The sequence below is a fragment of the Phocoena sinus genome, chromosome 19, assembly GCF_008692025.1.
Source record: "Phocoena sinus isolate mPhoSin1 chromosome 19, mPhoSin1.pri, whole genome shotgun sequence".
NCBI classification, from domain to species: domain Eukaryota; kingdom Metazoa; phylum Chordata; class Mammalia; order Artiodactyla; family Phocoenidae; genus Phocoena; species Phocoena sinus.
In genome coordinates this window covers 7,399,451-7,417,614 of record NC_045781.1, presented here as the reverse complement: position 1 = coordinate 7,417,614, position 18,164 = coordinate 7,399,451, and the positions used below count along the sequence as shown (strand labels likewise).

At 57.8% G+C, this 18,164-nt stretch overlaps 2 protein-coding genes across 2 annotated transcripts; one reads left to right on the top strand and one right to left on the bottom strand.

The window, feature by feature from the left end:
• Positions 1-1,917: 1,917 nt before the first annotated feature.
• Positions 1,918-8,908, bottom strand: NTN5 (netrin 5). The gene is made up of 6 exons (XM_032614381.1): positions 8,263-8,908; positions 5,090-5,278; positions 4,649-4,798; positions 4,169-4,222; positions 3,874-3,954; positions 1,918-2,546 (listed from the first exon to the last, which is right to left on the bottom strand). The coding sequence occupies exons 1-6, from the start codon at positions 8,891-8,893 to the stop codon at positions 2,023-2,025; spliced, it is 1,629 nt and encodes a 542-aa protein (XP_032470272.1). The 5' UTR covers positions 8,894-8,908; the 3' UTR covers positions 1,918-2,022.
• A 1,236-nt stretch (positions 8,909-10,144) lies between these two features.
• Positions 10,145-17,604, top strand: LOC116744079 (galactoside 2-alpha-L-fucosyltransferase 2-like). The gene is given in 7 exon segments (XM_032613390.1): positions 10,145-10,287; positions 10,385-10,477; positions 10,591-10,701; positions 10,927-10,956; positions 11,054-11,199; positions 16,608-16,769; positions 16,772-17,604. Coding segments are annotated over 7 exon segments (1,518 nt in total).
• The last annotated feature ends 560 nt before the right edge of the window (positions 17,605-18,164 follow it).

Here is an 18,164-nt window from a genome sequence, read left to right as displayed (position 1 = left end):
GCTGAATTATGAACATATTTAGTATGTGTAACTGAAGAAACCTCAGGTAGAGTTGGAGTTGGGACAGGCCTGTAGGGGGCGCTCTCAGATCCCGCCAGGAGACCTCAATTAACAGGAGAGAAGTAAACCTACATCTGTGATAGGAAGGTACCTCTAGGTTACTATCAGAAGGAAGAAGAAAACCTCTCCATCCAGGGCAGCTCAGCCAGTCAGACTGTAGCAGGCCAACCAATGCAAAGCCTCCATACTTTGGACTCCCAGTTTCCTCCAATGGACTCTTTGGTTATTACAGCCCCTCCCAACTCTCCTCTTTTCCCTATAAAAGCATGTTCCCCTTGCTTGTTCTCTGTATTTGCTTATGGTCACCCATCTTTGCATATCGCTGGTTGTGATTTCTCTGCTAGTCCCTAATAAACTCAGTTTTGTTGGTAAAATAGCTGGCCAATATATTTTTTTAATTAATTTATTTATTTTTGGCAGCATTGGGTCTTCATTGTGTGCAGGTTTTCTCTAGTTGCAGAGAGAGGGGGCTACTCTTCGTTGCGGTGCGTGTGCTTCTCACTGCGTTGGCTTCTCGTTGCAGAGCACAGGCTCTGGGCACGCGTGGGCTTCAGTAGTTGTGGCACGAGGGCTCAGTAGTTGTGGCTTGCGGGCTCTAGAGCACAGGCTCAGTAGTTGTGGCGCACGGGCTCTGCGGCATGTGGGATCTTCGCGGACCAGGGCTCGAACCCGTGTCCCCTGCATTGGCAGGCGGATTCTTAACCACTGCACCACCAGGGAAGTCCCTGGCCAATATATTATTAAAGTTGTAAGTAGATGTGAGGGTGAAGTAGTGGGGTAAGTGCCCGATTGAACTGATTTTGAGAAAGGATGGAAAGAGCAAGATAAAGAAATCTAGAACTTTTCTGAAACACAGAACTCTTCTTAGAAAACCCCTTAATGACTCCTAACTCCTGCTTCAGATATGCCCGCACCCAGGGCCCAGTTGGAAGCCAAAGGCAAGCCTCCCCATATATAGGATAGTATTGGTAGCTTGGGGGTCAGCCACCTCTTGAAGGCTATTTCCTGCCTTTCTTAGTCTCCTCAGGAGCATACCCAGAACATTGGCGGGAGGGTCTGTTCTCTCTGCCTAGCACCCAATGACATCATGGCCCAGCCTGACTCCCCATTGGCTAAGAGGCCTGCTTTTCTCTCAGGGAAAGAATAGGTTGCTCTCTAGGCACCAGTGGACCTTAAGTCATATCACTTTGTCTGAGATTCCTTCAAAGTACTAGCTCACTTTCTCTCCTACCAAGGTCACCCAAATTTGAAATTTTTTTGTTGATTGTGGGGGCAGAGGCCAGGGTGACAAGGAAGATCATAGGCCCTGACGGCCTTCCATTCCATAGTACTGAAGCTTCCTGCCTTTTTAACCCCATCCCTCTGGCCTGTAGGTACCCAGCTGTTGGGTGGAATCGAATTCTGCTTAGCACCAAGTGACGTCACACCACTCTGTGGCTCCCAATTGGCTATTCCCTCAGGAAAGGGGTTAGGCTGTGCTTCAAGACCAGGTGAACCCATGAGAACCCTCTTCAGATAGTCACTCAAAGTTCCATTATTCTTTTCTCAGAGACCATCCTGGGGCCATCAGAAACCAAGTGTTTCTCAATCTGGAACTTTCTGGAAATCTGACACTGCTGTGCTTTCCTCAGGTGTATTTCCCACCTTTTCTAGCCACTCTCCCCTCCCACCGGTTTTAACTAATCGTCAGGCAATATAAATCTGACCAGCACCCAGTGACGTCATATCAGCTTTTTCATTGGATTGGCTATTCTGTCAGAGAGCTGTAGCCATATTCGGCTCCACAGATTTCCTCGTGGCCTTCTTCATTTGCCCCTCAGATACCCTCCCAGCATAGGTCAGGGGTCTGTAGCTGACTTTCCCCAAGAGTTGAGACTTTATTGAGGGGACTAGCTGCGTAGGTCACAGGTCGAGTGTCCTAGCCAGAGACCAAGAGGTTTGCCGCCTTTATTTAAAAGTCCCTCATGCCTCCTCGGTGCTGGCACATGCAAGTGACGTCAGGGGCTCTGCGGCGTCTGATTGGCTTGCTGGGGGACGCACCGTCGAGGTAGAAGACTCCTCTGGCGGTTGCTTCCAGTCCCTTCCTTGGAGTTCGAGGCCGCCTGGCTCCGGCTCTAGATCCTGGGTTCGGGGCTCGGGGTCGAAGGCCGCAGGCCGCAGGCCGTGGCAGCCCCCAGCGCGCTCCTCCTGCTGCAGCCGCCGCAGCGGCCGGGCCCAGCGCGGCCTCCAGGGCAGCGCGAGGCCATGGCGGTCGAGAACGAGGCGCGCGGGTTCGGGGCCGGCGGCCGCGCTGCCCAGCAGCAGATAGTGGGTGGTGGGCCGCAGGCGCAAGCAGCCACAGGCCAGGTCGGCGCGGGGCACCCAGGCGTCCTGGCCGCCGCGGCGCACAGGCCACGCCGGCTGCTTGTATACAGCCAGGACGCGCACGGCCAGCCGCTGCCACACCGGGCCCGCTGCCTCAGACGCCAGCACCTGCGCGCGGAGCACTGTGGGGAGGGGAGATGTCAGGCCTGGGCGGTGGGGAGGCTCCGGGTCCCGTGGGGTCAGTCCTGGTGGGGAGGGGCCCAGGGCCCGGGACCCGAGAGTGGGCTTCCGGGATCGCATCAGTAGGGAGAGAGCTTGAACCTTTGAGGGTGAGAGGTCTGGGGGTCTGGCTGTGTGCTGTGAGGAGTGAGATCTTTCTGGGGAGATGGGTCAAAGCAAGGAGAGTGGGGCTTATGGAGCGATAGGTTGGGTCACAGGATTGTGGTTGGGAAGGCGGGGGAGGTGGGGGTTCCTCTGGAGAGGAGGCCAGACAGGGCGAGGAACCCAGGGGCCTACCAGGAATATGCCAGATGGGGTGCTTTGGGGGTCATATTAGAAGCAGTGGGTACAGGGATTACTTAAAGAGTTAGAGGTCCCAGGAGGACCCTGCATTGGGTGGGGCTGGGAACAAGGCCCAAGAGGCAAGTCCAGATCTCTAATGCCAAGGGGTCAGAAGGTATTAGGAGCAGACAGAGCCCTTGGAAAACAGGGGTATTGCCACGGGAGGGATCTGCATTTAGGATTAATTTGGGGGCCAGAAGGAGATCAGTCCTTGGAAGCTGAGGGTCGAGGTCATACTAGTGGTGATTCAGAGACGTGTCCTCTCTGAGGGAGTGAGGTGAGACGTGTTGGGAGCAGGACTCTGGCAGACAAGCTGGGTCTTTGGGGCAGAAGATCCCTGTGGGAGGTGGGGGGAGAAGCCCCCACCTTTGAAGTTCAAGGACACTAGTGGCCAGATGCTGAGCCTCAGGGAGGAGAGGTCTGGGATCCTATACCATTGAGGGAAGTAACGGACTGGGCTGAACTGATTGTCCAAGAGAGCCTGCAGCCACAGGCCCTGGGGTCGGGGGCTGGTGTGGACTGGTGGATTAGGGAACTGTGGGGTGAGTCTGTGGGAGCGGGGCTCCGATATCTCAGACCCTGATAGGAGGCAGGGGGTCTGAGACAGACAAGACGGTGCAAGGATCCCTTCCATTCAACCAGTTCCCCTTTCTCCTTCCATCCTCAGGAGGCCACCTCCCTCCCTCAGAGACGTCAGGCTGAAGGAGATCGTGAAACTCTGCAAGGCCAATAACATGGGGAGAGAGGAGACCTAGGACGGTAGGGAGCGCCCCCTCCCCACCGCCCCTTCTGCCCATTGTCTGCTGTCCTGTTAGGTTCTAGATCAGGAAAGGCCCTGTAGAGTCCAACACCCCTTCCCATTTAAGCTGAGGAAACTGAAGGCCAGAGAAGGGGGTGGCTTGCAGCAGATCAGAGCCCCTGCTGGCCCTTTTCCTCCCCAGCACTCACCGTACTCCTGCTGGCAGTACCTCCGAAGGCTCATGTGTACCCTGGTGTCCGAGATATTGCAGTAGTTTTGACACTGAGGGTCTGGGGAGGGTCAGGCTGCAGTGGGCTCCTGAGGCCTGGACTACAGCGTTCTGCCCCTGCCCATCCCCTGCATTTCATCTTGACGGACAGCTGGGGTGCCTGAACCCTTGGGGACTGGGCTCGGTGGAACACCCCTGGATCCCCACCTGGAGGCCCAGTCAGCCCATCCCTGATCCCTCTTGCTGCCAGGGGTTTCTAGGCCAGCCAGTCTTACCCGAGCTGTGAGCATGAGGGGTTGTAGCAAGGGTGGTGGTTGCCTCTGGAATTCCTGTGAAAGAGCAGAGGAGAGACAGGGCCTTAGTGCCTCCCATCTGCAGCCTGCTCCCCCCGAGGAAGCCAGGCTTCCAGACCCCAAATGTCTATTCCCCTGAGGCCCAAGAGTGGAAGCACACTTTGCCTTTCTCCCCTAGGACCTGGAGTCCTGGTCCCTGGCCACTTTCTTAAGACTCAGAAGCCCAGGTCCCCAGCCCCTTCCTCCCTCAGACCCAGGTATCCAGGCTCCCACCCTCTTCGTCCCCAAGATGGAGGAGACTGGACTTTCAGTCTTCACCTCCCTAAGGACTCAGAGTCTGGCCTCCACTCTCTAGCTTCCGTCTCCTACGGAGCAGGTCTTCACAACACCTGCCCCCTGGAGATCTGGGATGTCTCCTTCCCACCCCCCCTTCAGACTTGGGCCCTGTCCCTCAGGACTCACGCTGGCAGGGCATCCTTGGGGAGCGGCTCTGCTGGTAGCCGGGACCGCAGCGGCTGCATGTCAGGCCAGTGACCCCTAACTTGCAGGAGCACTGCCCACTGGTCTGGTTGCAGGTACCACCTGTCGCCCCAATAGGATGGCACTGGCAGGCTACGTGAGGAGAGGAGCTGGGGATGTGCAGTGCAGGCTCCCAGCCTCTTCCTCCCCAAGGACTGAGGAGACTGGAATTCCCTGGCCCCTCCTCCTCAGACCCAGGATCCAGGCCCCCAGCCCCTCCCCCCTCAGACCCAGGATCCAGGCCCCCAGTTCCTCCTCCCTCAGACCCAGGATCCAGGCCCCCGGCCCCTCCCCCCTCAGACCCAGGATCCAGGCCCCTGGCCCCTCCCCCCTCAGGCCTGCCTGCCTCCTTTCCCTCTAGGCTGGGCTTCAGGCTGCACTCACCCCTGCAGGCCTTGCGGCTGTTGATAGGCTGGCTAGGGTCCCTCCAGAACCCCGGCTGGCAGTAGTGGCAGTGCCGCCCGGCTGTGTGGTGGCGGCACCGCTCACAAACACCCCCACTCCGGCCGCCCGACAGCCTGAACAGCTCAGAGTTGAACCTACAGCGTCGGGCGTGCTGGTTGCAGGAACAGGCTAGGAACAGGATGGAGTAAGGGCACATCAGGCCCAGCTCTCTGTTCCCCTTTCCCAGCTTTCTCCCCACTGCCCTCGGGAAAGAGACTGCCTGGGGGTCCCCAGGTAAGTGTGGGTCCTAGAAGCTCTTCACTGTCATCCTTAAAATGGGTGCACTGGACTGGAGCTGGATGAGCCCGAGAGGAGTGGTGAATGTGCTGGATGTCTGTGTAAAACCAGGGGGTGTAAAGAAGAGTGGCAGCTCTGGGCCTAGGCTGTGGAATCAGACCCCCGTGTGTACGTGTCTCACTGTTTCCGTGGGCAAGTGACGACTCCTTTCTGTAGCTCAGTCTCCTTTGCTGTAAAATGGCATTTATAGTGTCTACTTCATGATCTTGAAATGCAACCACCTACGACAACGGTGCTTACTTAACTCCGTACCCGACACAGAGCACGCCCTTGCCCGTTTAGCACATCCACATGCCAGGTGCCATGTGCTGAGCGCTTGGCATGTTTCCTTCTCACAGCAGCTCTGTGAGACTGGGGCTGTCATCATCCCTATTTTACAGATGTGAGCACTGAGGCAGAGAGGCGAGGTCACCTGCCCAAAGAAACTCAGCTGAGGGGTGGTCAGAGGCAGGATTGCAACCCAGGCGCACTCCAGGGCTTCTTATACAGCTCACATGAGGCCCACTTACCATGTACATTTTGCTGGGGAGTGTTGATCGGATTTTCAAAAGCAGTGGCTCTCAAACCTTACCGCTTATCCAGATTACGGGGGAAATGTTTCAAAAGAGCAACACAGATGCCAGGGCCCATCCCAGGGCTTCTGTGGGTCCAGGGGCCTGTATGTATAGCAAGCACCCCAAAGTGAGATGCCGATGCGGGGAGTTCATGGACCACTCTTTGGAGAGATGAAAGGAGTTTTTGACCCCAAGAGGTTTGAGAGGCCTGTGAGATGCCGATGCAGGGAGTTCATGGGCCACTCTTTGGAGAGATGAAAGGAGTTTTTGACCCCAAGAGGTTTGAGAGGCCTGGACTGGCAGGTCCTGAGGGCCCCAAGGAGAAGCGGGAAGGTCAGGGAGCTGGGACAGCTGTGTGTTCTTGGGAAAATGACTCCCCCTCTCTGAGCCTCAGTGTCCTCCCATCCAGTGGGGATCTCAGTTCCTCTCTCAAGGGTTTTTGTAGGCATTAGGGATGGCAGCACTCTTGAGATTATCAATCAGTAGAGTTGGGCTTTGGATTCTATAAAGCCCACAGCTCCGCCACAGGAGTTAAGTCTCATCCTGTCTGCCTAGACCCTTCTCCTTCACAACACTGTTGGTCTGTTACCCAGGTTCGGAGGGTCGGCCGCCCAGCTCAGCCTGAGGGGATGTGGTGATCCACAGAGGGACAGCCTCCCCAGCTCCCAGGCCCTGTCCTCCCCCAGGATGGACCCCACCCCACCCTCAGGCCACGTGATTCTCCCCTCCCTCACTCCCCTGTAGGGGCATCAGATCTTACTGGTAGGAATGGGCCAACTGGACAGAGGCCTGGGATGATGAGAACAGCGGGTCAAAGGGGACCCAAGTGTGATGAGGACAGAGTGGGGAGCAGAGGACAGCTGGGATGGTCTGTAAGTTAGTCCACTTGACATTGCAGGAAGACGTAGAGGGGGAGAGGGGCAAAGGACGTGCGAGGTGGAGAGAGAGGGAGGTCCAGGAGCGAGAGAATGGAGGGAGGGTGTGTGTGTGTGTGTGTGTGTGTGTGTGTGTGTGTGTGTGTGTGTGGTGTATCTATCCATGGAGTGGAGTTAGCAAGGCCATGTAACACACTCAGACCCTCTAGCAAGGCTGCAGGCTGGAGGTGGGATGAGGAGGGCTGTCTCTGAGGAGAGCCGCTGGAGGGATGGGGAAGGACCCAGACTCTGGAGGCCAGTCTGGAAGCCCTGAGGATGGGGGAGGGCATTGAGTGGGGCCTGGGGAGCTCTGGTCCAGCTGGAAGGCTGGTGGATGGCCCAGCCTCTCGGAAGACTTCTCTGAGTCTAGTCCCAGCACTGCCCCTTGCTGACAGTGAGACGTAGAGCAAGTGACATGTCCCCTTGGGCCTCACCCTCCTCGTCTGGGCAATGGTAACCTTGGCGGAATCAGATAACTCTTCCTCCATGCCAGGTCCTGTATCAGGCTTTATTCTAAGGACTTTATGTATTTTAATGTATTGAATTTTCACTACAGCCTGTAAAGGAAGGGCTGTTACTCTCCTCACATTACAGGTGAGCCAATGGAGGCAAAGAGAGGTTTGGTCATTTGTTGGGGGTCACACAGCCAGGAAGCAGAGAAGCTGGGATTTGAGCCCAGGCAGTCTGGCTGGCTGCTGAGGCCATGCCCGTGTCTGCTGCCCGAGAACATCTAGTGTGACAGCACATAAACGTGGCTGGCAAGGACAAGCTAAGACCCTTGGGCTTATGGTCCTGAGCTCAGATTCCAGCCCTGCCACTTTCCGGCTGCATGTCGTTGCGCAAGGGACTTCCCAGCTCTACCTCAGTCTCCTCCTCTGTAAAATGGGCCTGATGTAATACCTGCCCTGCACACAGTAGTTGCTGGATAAATATGTGTCTAATGAATGAATCCTTACCCCCTGTGGTTGATTGGATGATTCCGAAAATGTCCAGTTGCCCTGTTTTCCTACAGCCACTCAGTAAATACCACCTGAGCACCTGCGCCAAGCCAGGCCCTGGGCTGGGAGCTCGGGAAATGTCACCCCTATCACCATCACCATGATCAAGTGTCGGGGAGACGCTGGAGCCCCCTAACGGGCATGTAAGCAGCTGGAAGCCTGGGGGCAGCACAGGTGGTGGGGAGGGAGTGGGCGGAAGCGAAGAGGGGGCCTGGCTGGAGGACAGTATGGGGAGAAGCAAGGAGCATGCAGCTCTGGGGAGGGGGAGAAAATCCTACCCCTCAGGGAGAAGGGCCCAGCTGCTGGAGCCCTGTGGCCAGCTGGCGGGTCAGGGTGGGCCCAGGACTCACGCAGGCAAGGGTGAGGGTGCCGGGGCGTGGCAGGCCGCCAGGGCCAGTCGCGGTGGGATGGGCGGCAGCTCTCACACCCTGGGCCGGTGGTGTGGTGGCGGCAGCGGCAGCGGGGCGGCCGGTCACGGGCAGCACAGCGGGCTGCGTGGCCATGGCACTGGCAGCGGCCTCTCACTCCTGCTGCTGCCAGCCCTGCCTGGCCCCCGAGCTCCACACGGAGGTGACTGGCCACCACCCTGGCCTTAGGGCCCAGTGGGGCTCGGAAGGTCACCGTCTCGGGGCCTCCCAAGGCCCCCGGCCAGGCGGGTCTGCGCCACAGTGATCTCCAGGGCCCTCCGGTGGCCCAGGCGGCAGACAGGACGAGGGCTGGGGGTCCTGGGGTGCAGAAGCGCAGGCTGACGGACGTCAGGAGGAAGGGGCCACCCAAAGCCAGGGTCAGACTGCCATTGCAGGTGGCCCGGGGGCCGAGATCCGCCCCCGGGGAGGGGATGCAAGCCTGGGGACAGGAGGCAGCCATGCCGGCCAGCTGGGTCACTGGTGGGAGACAGAAGCGGGGGCGGCCCCCTGGATGGTAGCATGGATCTGCGCTGGCCTGGCTCAGGAGGAGCAAGAGGGCAAAGGTCACTGGCATGGTTCTGGCGGAGGCAAGTACCTGGAGAGGAGACGAGTGTCTGGGCAGGGGGCCTCAGGCCGCCCTCGGGGGTCAGCCTCCAGCCCGCTCCCCAGGCTCCCTGAGGAACCCCAGCATTCCACCCCCAGCCCTGCCCCAGACCCCTCCCGGCTGCTTCTGAGCGAGGAAAATAGTTCCATCTGGGGAGAATTACTGTTTACATAACCCAAAGGGGAAAGAACGCAAGCAAAATCAAGAATTTTGCCTGAACTAATCCGTAGCTTAACACCCCAGAGCTATCCGTCAGTGTCGAGGGGCAGGGGGCCCTGGGGAGAGGGCAGGGAGGGGGGACAGATGGGGAAACCCAAAGAGGGGGCAAGGGGGAGAAAGGAGGAGCCGGGTGGGCAGGGGAGGGGGAGTTAGAGAAAGATGAAGACTTAGTGGCAAAGAAATGGAGAAAGGGGCCGACAGAGGCACAGATAGCAAAGACACAGTCGCGGGGGGCAGAGGTGAGTGAAGGGCAAGGGCCAGGCAGGGAGAAGGAACTGCGAGGAGAGAGGACGGACACAAGGGGAGACCAGGAGGCAACCAGAGTCCACAGGGTTGGGGGCAACGGGTCCCAGGGAGCCTGGGGGCTGAGACAGACAGGTGGGCAGGGGGCTCAGAGACACCTGTGAAGCAGGAGGAGCGCAGGCAGGCCCGCAGGCCTGACCAGCAGAGGCGGAAGGGGGCGGGGAGCAGAAGCAGGAGGCAGGCCCATGGGGATTGGGGATCAGAGTGGAGGCCCTTTCCCACGTGGGGCCCTAACCGTGTTCTCCACGCCCAGGGCACGGAGGGGGATTATCACCAAACAACCAGGCCTCCCTGCCACCCAGCCCTAGCCTCCACCCGCTCTTAACCCTTTCTCACCCAGGTTCAAAGCCCCAAGAGCTGTGCTGAGGGACCCGATGGGGACAGGGATGCCTGGGGGCTGGAAGCCTGGGCTGGGAGGGCAGACCCCTGGTTTCCCCTTGGGGCTCGTGATGGGAGGACCCTGTGCTTGCATTTCTGATAACCTCTGCCCTCCCCACCCTCCACTGCCGTCCTAGGCCTCAGGGTCCGGCAATCAGAGCCCCCGCATTCCCCTCCAGTCCTAAGGTCCCCAGAGCAGAAGGGGTAACAGATGTCGGGGGTGGCGGGTACTAAGGGAGGAGAGAGGGAGACAGGGCAGGGCCAGATGCTAGGGCGTCCGCAGGGACCAGCAGTCCAGAGCCGGGGGTGGCAGGATCGAGGATGGACCCGGAGAGGAAATGCGCGCCCACCCACCCCACCCCCCCGGGCTGGCAGCCCCTGATGAGGAGCCCACTCGGGTCTGGGGGCCTTGGAGCCCTTCTGGGCCCCACTGTCCAGGCCCCTGGCTCTGAATCTGGACCCGGGTTTGTGCCCCAGCTGGGAGTCGAAGAGGTAGCAGTGGGTGCGGGTGGGTCCCGTTCTCCCGGCCTGATTTCACAGCCCTCAGCGTTCCCACCGCAGTCGCCTGGTGCGGAGGCCGCCTCCCCCGCCGCAGACGACGGGCGTGGCCCTCCGCACCTCCCGAGGAGGAGCCTGGCGCCATTTTGAGCTCTTGTGCCGGGCATTTGCCCCCGTTCCCCGGCACCGGCCTTGTTAAGGGGCTCGCCCCATCTCCCACCTCCTCTCTTGCCTGGGCGGTTCACGGGGTACCGCTTTCTGGCCCCTAGTACCCCGGGCAACCGGCTGAGTCCCACGGTGTTCCTGGGGGATCCAGACGCCACCGCCTGCCACTGGGGAGCCCAGATGTCCGGCCCCCAGTCCCTGCCCCTCTGGAGACTGTAGCCCACCCTGGCCCCCACTTTAAGGGGCAGAGTCTAGCCGTGTACCCACCAGGTCCAGGGTCAGGCCTCTTGCCTGGGCAGTGTGGGGTTCCACCTGGGACCCAGGCCCTTTCCGCGGCTTCTTCTGCACACACCCCACCCTTCACCCCGTCGTCGTCCAAACCTGTACCCTGGAGAGACCGTCCTCTGCAGTCAGCCGCTCACGGCCCTTCCCTCCCGCAGGAGCTTGGCGGCCAGCGTGGGCTCTCGGGAGTGAGTGCAGAGTGGCTGTTCTCAGCCCCCGGGCTAGTAGGGGTTCTGGGCGGGAGCTCAGAGCAGAGCCTAAGAATCCAACACCACCCCGCCCCAGTCCCCTCGCCAAGGCAGCCACGCTCTCCCCGCAGGGACCCCGGGCAGCGACGCCACCCAGCGCTGTGTGGGACATGAGCGCCGTTGCCCCCCAGGGGCCCGCAGCTGGACAGCCCCGAGCAGGCTGGCCCAGCAGGCTCAAGGCAGGTAGGAGGGGACGGCGGCCAGACGGCCTTCCGGGGCCTGGGGTCCGTGCTCCCCGCACACCCCGCCCCTGCCCCGCCGGCTCCTGGCTCCTGGCTCCTCGGTGCAGGCAGGCTCGGGCTCAGCCCCAGCACGTGGTGGCTGTGATCTGGAAGGGGCTGGCCTGCTGGGGAGCGCGGCGCTGTCAGGGCCGCTGACGCTGAGGCGGGACGTGGGCCTCTGGCTGTGTGACCCCAAGCCAGCCTCTCCTGCCCTCTGGAACCTTGTCAGCTGTGGGTCAACTGAGCATGAAGGTCATTCACTTTCAAGCCTTAAAAAGTCAGTGCTCTTTGAAGGGTCGCACCACCCACCCGGAAACCCAAAGACTTGGGCTGCTTTCCAAGGTGGTGGGGAAGGAGGAGGGGGAGATATGAATGCCTGGGACCTTGGTGGTTCTAGCGGCTGGAGGGAGAAGTCAGGGACCCCCGGGGGAGACTGAGCTCAAAGCGGATCCCTCCATGGCCAGTTTACTATGAGGCCTCAACACTTCACTCATGAACCTTTCATGCAAATGTTGCCCTCAACTCCATTACATATCCGAATGGTTTTTTTTTTTTTTTTTATCCGAATAGTTTTGACTAGAAAAATAACATTTTTCTTCACTTCCCCCTGGGAAAAGCAAGGGCCTCAGGAGGATGGGGCACCACATTTGCTGCTGTGGCCTCCAGTGCATTGACTGTGGCACAGCGTGGGCCCGACCCTGACAGGGATTTGGGGACCCAGTGTCTGGGACGGGAGGGCACAGCCAAGGCTACCCTTGATTCTGGTTCTGGGTGACCCTCACAGCCGGCAGTGGAGAGGCAGCCCCGGGGGCAGGAGGCAGGGTGGGGACATGGGTAAGCCGCGAGGAGGAGGAGTTAGCTGCAGGAGAAGGAGACGCCACCAAGTCAGAGGGGGGCACGTGAGATGGCGGGCGGGCGGCGTGATGCACAGGGTAACTAGTGCAGTACTCGTGCGCTGATCCATTCAGCTGGTGCTCACTGACTTCCTACTGTGTGTCCGACCCTCTGCTGAGCATACGAATACGCACAGCAGCCCGTCCTTGCCAGGCTCACAGTCCAGAAAGCAAGATCGCGACAAAAGTAGTAAGTCGTCATGTTCTAAAGAAAGATGGAAGGTGACAAATGCTTTGGAGCAAAAGCAAGTAGGGAAGTAGTTTGGGGGGCGGGGGTCAGGGGGACATTTGGGCTGAGACCTGGAGGAGGTGAGGGCAAGATGCCCACGTGGGCATCGGGGCAGGAGGACCCAGGCACAGGGAGTGGCCAGTGCAAAGGCTAATTTTGCTGTCAGAGAAAACTCAGGAAGAAGGTTTAGGTCTCACTTTATCCACCACCACCCCCTCCCCCCGCCCCAGGGACTAGAAGTTTCTTAAGCTAATATTCCCTGGAGGGAAGCTTGCTGTCTCACTTTTGCTTTTAATAGTCTGAGCTGCCTGAGGTGATTATCACCTCTGAAGGGGCCTGGGGTGGGGGGTAGAAGCAGAGAGCAGAGAGGAAACAACTCCCCGAGTTGGGGAGGAGACTTTGGGGGGAAGGGGCAGTTCCTCAGGTATGGGGCACCTTTACCCTCACAGCGCCCCAGAGGCAGGACCTCCCAGGGCCACAGCTCTGAGGTGGGCTCAGCAAGGTGGGACCCACACCTCTGGGCTTCCAGAGGCATCTTTCATCCCTATCTCGGTGACGCAGCAGTCACAGAGGCCCCAGGAGGCAGGGCATGTCAAAGGCCCTGAATAACTGCACTGGGAGGGTGCAGCTGAGTATCCCTTCCTCAGGACATAGTGGAAAAATCCAGGATCGTAATTATGAGCACAGATTCCCGAACCACACCGGTTTCAAATCCAGGCCCCACGTCTTTCCTAGCTGCGTGACCCAAAGCAAGTTTCTTAACCTGTCTGTGTCATAGTTTCCTCTTCTGTTAAATTGGCATAAAAAAGTACCTTCCTCATGGGAGATCACAAAGACCAAATGAGTGAAGATAGGCCTACAGTCTAATATCTGAAACTCTGTGGACCAGACATGCCGCAGAACCGGTGTTTTGACACCATCATGGGGTGCACAGGTTATATTTTATATTTTACAACTCCCCCGGCAGGGTCTGGGCAGCATCCCATAATCAAACATTATTGTTTCTGCAAGCAGAACACATGGGCGTTTGCTCCAAAATAAATGAAGTCTATGAATAGTGGCACGTCGGTTCAGATTTTGTCCCCAAGTGAATTCAACTCAGGTTGGGGTTTGCCAGCAATCTTCATGAAAATGGTCAGTAAGGAATTGTGGACCAGGATATAAGCGCTGAAACCAGTGCCCGGCTTGAGTCAGGAACCACAGAAGCACCAGCTTTGGTTCATTACTTCCTGTGGCTTTTCAGTTGTGTAGGCTCATGAGAGGCCAGGAGAGGGAGCTCTTGAGACTGGCGGACAGAGGTGGCAGCCAGACTGGGCTACCTGGTTTGCAGAGCCCAGTGCAAAGTGAAAACCCGGGCTGCGTTGCCCTCGCTTATGGAGACTTTCTAGACGGCTAGAGCAGAGCAGGGACCCTGTGCGACTGCACGAGTCGCACACCGTGGAGGTGACCCTGGGTGGGTACCTCTGTCCTCAGCTGGTTTCTCCTCCCCAGTAGCCCTGGCTCCAGTCCCTGCTCAGTTTGCCTGCGGGCTTTGAGAGCGGCCTGGGGCTCTGGCTGAGCTGCCTGAGCTGCCCAGAGGCGGAAGCTTGAGTCTTCCTCTGCGCAGGACCCCCGGCAGGGCCTGAGCTGGACAGGCTGTGTGATAAGGATTGGCGCAGAGTTGTCACCAGCCCAGCGAGAAGAGGGGCTCAGGGGCAGGTTTAGTTTGCTTTTTGGAGACTAAAGCAGCGAGCAAGGCATTTCTTGTACGTCTCAGGGGAGGGAGCGTAACATATGCTTCATGTGGTAAGAGTCAGCTGACCTCACTGGGAACCCACGTTGAATGTGAGACCCTTGAGGAGGGCCCAAGAATGTTCAGATTTCCCACAGGGGTCAGATTAATAAAGTGAGGAGCCCTGGAATATAGGAGGAAGAGGAGGCGGAGAGTGGAGGTGAGGCCCACAGAGCCCTGACATTTAAGGGGGCCAGTGGAGGGAGAGATGGGGAGCCTGAGGGGGTGAGATGGAAGCCAGATGAGGAAGAGCGGGGGCCACACAATCCAGGGCTTCTGTAGGGGCCTTGGGGGTCTCCTGAGCTGCAGGCACTGGGACAGCCACAGGGAAACCACAGCTGCCTGGTCAGGGGAACAGAGGAGGGGAGAGGACACAGCGGGTCAGGACACACTGGAGACCCAGCGTGAAAAGACCGTTTCTGGGAGCCCAGGGGAGAGCTGGAGGAGAGATGGACTGAAAAAGAAGCAACCCCTGAAGAAGGGATTCTCCACCCCATTACAAGGATGGGGAAACTGAGGTTCATGGAGCCCAGGCAGAGGCAGGAGCTGGAGGGAGTCTGGGTAGGTTCAAAAGTGTAGCCTTCCCTGAACTAGCATGGCACGCCCACTGCGGTCAACAAGACAGACAGTAGTCAGTGTTGGCGAGGATGTGGAGAAATCAGAGCCCTCATACGCTGCTGGTGGGAATGGAAAATGAGGCAGCTGCTTGGAAGCCAGTCTGCAGTTCCTGAAAGTGTTAAACACAGTTAGTTATCACATGACGCAGCGATTCCACTCCTGGGTAAATACCAGAAGGAAATGAAAACTTAGGTCCACACGGGGATTTGGATGTGCATGTTCATAGCAGCATTATTCATAATTCCCCAAAGTGGAAACAACCCAAATGTCTAACAACTGATGAACTGATAGATAAAACGAGGCCTATCCATGCCGTGGAATATTAGTCGGCTGTAAAAAGAAATCAGTGACATACTAACACATGCTGCAACGTGGATGAGCCTTGAAAATATGACACTGAGTGAAAGAAGCCAGTCACAAGACTACTTACTGTGTGATTCATTTATATGCAGCACGCAGAGTAGGTAAATCCACTGAGACAGAAAGTAGGTTAGCTGGAGGGAGGTCGCGGGGAGGATGGGAAGACTGGGGGTGGGGATGGCTAAGGGGCGCAGGGTTTCTTCTGGGGGTGATAAAACTTTTCTAAAATTAATTGTGATGGTTGCCCAACTCTGTGAATATACTAAAAGCTGTCGTACACTTTAAATGGGAGAATTGTATGCTATTTGAATATTATCTCAATAAAGTGGTTACCAACAAGAAAGAAGAAGAAGGGCTCATCAGAGACCTAACTATAAAAAAAGCTAAATCTAGGCAGCTAGAGGTGGCAACACAGAGAGAGTGTTACAGAGGCAGGAGGTGGGAACTGGCGGACCCTTAAGTCCTGGTCCGGAAATGGCACAGTGTCACTTCTGCCCTATGTGATTGGCCAAGGCAGTCACAGGCCCACCCAGAGTCAGGGAAGGAGCGTCAAAGACTCTGCAGCAGCTTGAATCCACCACATCCACTGACGGTAGCGGGAAGCACTTAGCGCTTGCCATGGCAGGGGCCCTTCCGGGAGCCCGGCATGCAGGGGCTATGGTTAGTCCCATTTTATGGAGAAGACTGAGCCCTAGGGAGTTAACTAACATGCTCCGGGTTGGCCAGCAGGAGGCAGAGTCTGCACATGAACCTGGGCTTGTCTAGCCTCACAGTCTAGGTTCTGAACCTGTGTATATGCAGCCTTAATAGATTCGTGAGCTCCCAGGGATGCATGTAGTAAATATTCTAGAAGTCTTTATTTTCCAAGACTTATACAGAGTGCCTCCTGTATGCTAGGCACTGTTCTAAAAATGTTACAGATGGGGTAGTTCTGTTAGGTTGGACTCTATGAAACGGCTGTTTGTGTAGGAAAAATATGGTTGAATATTGGCACTCTCAAATGGTTCAACTCAGTCATCGCTTTTTTTTTTTTTTTTTTTTTTTTTGCGGTACACGGGCCTCTCACTATTGTGGCCTCTCCCGTTGTGGAGCACAGGCTCAGGACGTGCAGGCTCAGTGGCTGTGGCTCACCGGTCCAGCCGCTCTGCAGCATATGGGATCTTCCCGGACTGGGGCACGAACCTGTGTTCCCTGCATCGGCAGGCGGACTCTCAACCACTGCGCCACCAGGGAAGCCCTCAGTCATTGTTTTTTAATGGGTAAGGAAACTGCGATTCAGGAGTAACTTGACTAAAGTCACACAGCTGGTAAGGGGTGGAGCTGGGATTTAAACCCAGGCCAGAGGGGTCCAGGGTCTGTGCTCTAAGTCCTCCACGGTGGAGGCCATTAGACATGCCTGGATGGGCTGAGTGAGCCAATGAACAAGTGGTTTGGGGTGGGGTGAGCGAATGAACTCATGCCCCATCCCTCCTGAATTAAGTCGTCTCTCCTCCCCGCAGCCACCATGAGATTCTGGGCTACTTGCCCTTCCTTGTCCACCATCTACTTCCTCTTTGTCATCTTTGCCGGGTCCACCATCTTCCACTGCCTCCAGCGCCTCGCCCGGGTGCCCGCCCCCTGGGCCTACCCGGGCCGCGTGGTCCTGTTCCCCAGACACCTGCCCTGGGGGGCATGTCCACCATCAACTCCAAAGGCCGCCTGGGGAACCAGATGGGGGAGTACGCCCTGGCCAAGATGAACGGGCGGCCCGCCTTCATCCCGCCCCAGATGCACAGCACGCTGGCCCCCATCTTCAGAATCACCCTCCCCGTCCTGCACGACACCACGGCCAGAAGGATCCCCTGGCAGAACTACCCCCTGAACGACTGGATGGAAGAGCGGTACCGACACATCCCGGGAGAGTACGTGCGCCTCACCGGCTACCCCTGCTCTTGGACCTTCTACCACCACCTCCGCGCCGAGATCCTCCAGGAGTTCACCCTGCACGACCACGTGCGCGAGGAGGCCCAGAATTTTCTGCGGGGTCTGCAGGTGAATGGGAGCCGGCCGAGCACCTACGTAGGAGTCCACGTGCGCCGGGGGGACTACGTCCACGTTATGCCCAACGTGTGGAAGGGCGTGGTGGCCGACCGGGGCTACCTGCAGCAGGCCCTGGACTGGTTCCGGGCTCGCTACCGCTCCCCCATCTTCGTGGTCACCAGCAACAGCATGGCCTGGTGTCGGGAAAACATTGAGGCCTCCCGTGGGGATGTGGTCTTTGCCGGCAATGGCATTGAGGGCTCACCCGCCAAGGACTTTGCATTGCTCACGCAATGTAATCACACCATCATGACCATTGGGACGTTTGGGATCTGGGCCGCCTACCTCGCAGGTGGAGAGACCATCTACCTGGCCAACTCCCCCTTTCACGTGGTCTTTAAGCGCCAGGTGGCCTTCCTGCCGAAGTGGGTAGGTACCGCAGCCCACCTGGGGCAGGCTAGAGAGAATGGCCCCTAGCCCCCCGCTCATGTCCCTGCCTCATCCTTGGGCCCAACAGCAGTGTGTGGGGTGCAGCGCATGGGCTTTCACACCTGAGTTTAAATCCAGGCTGCTCTGCTTCCTAGCTGGGTGACTTTGGATAAGTGACTTAACCTCTCTGTGCCTTAGTGTGCCACCTGAAAAAACGAACATAATGCAGCTCCTCGTGAGAATGCAACGAATTCGTGTAGTGTCTTGGAAACAGGTGGTAAGTGTGGACCACTAACATGTATGTGGTTGGCATGCCCTGGACATTTGGACTGCTTTGAAATGGAAACGTATTTTTGCCCTCTCCTTCTTTATAGATCCGGGAGCATGGAGTCCAAATACTTGGTACTTGCCTCCTTGGAGGGTTTGGCGATGAAACTCTTCCTGCCTTCAAGTAAAGAGGAGCTGGGTATTTTTGGCAGCTAAGAATTCAGGCTTGGGCTTCCCTGGTGGCGCAGTGGTTGAGAGTCCACCTGCCGATGAAGGGGACACGGGTTCGTGCCCCGGTCCAGGAAGATCCCACATGCTGCGGAGCGGCTGGGCCCGTGAGC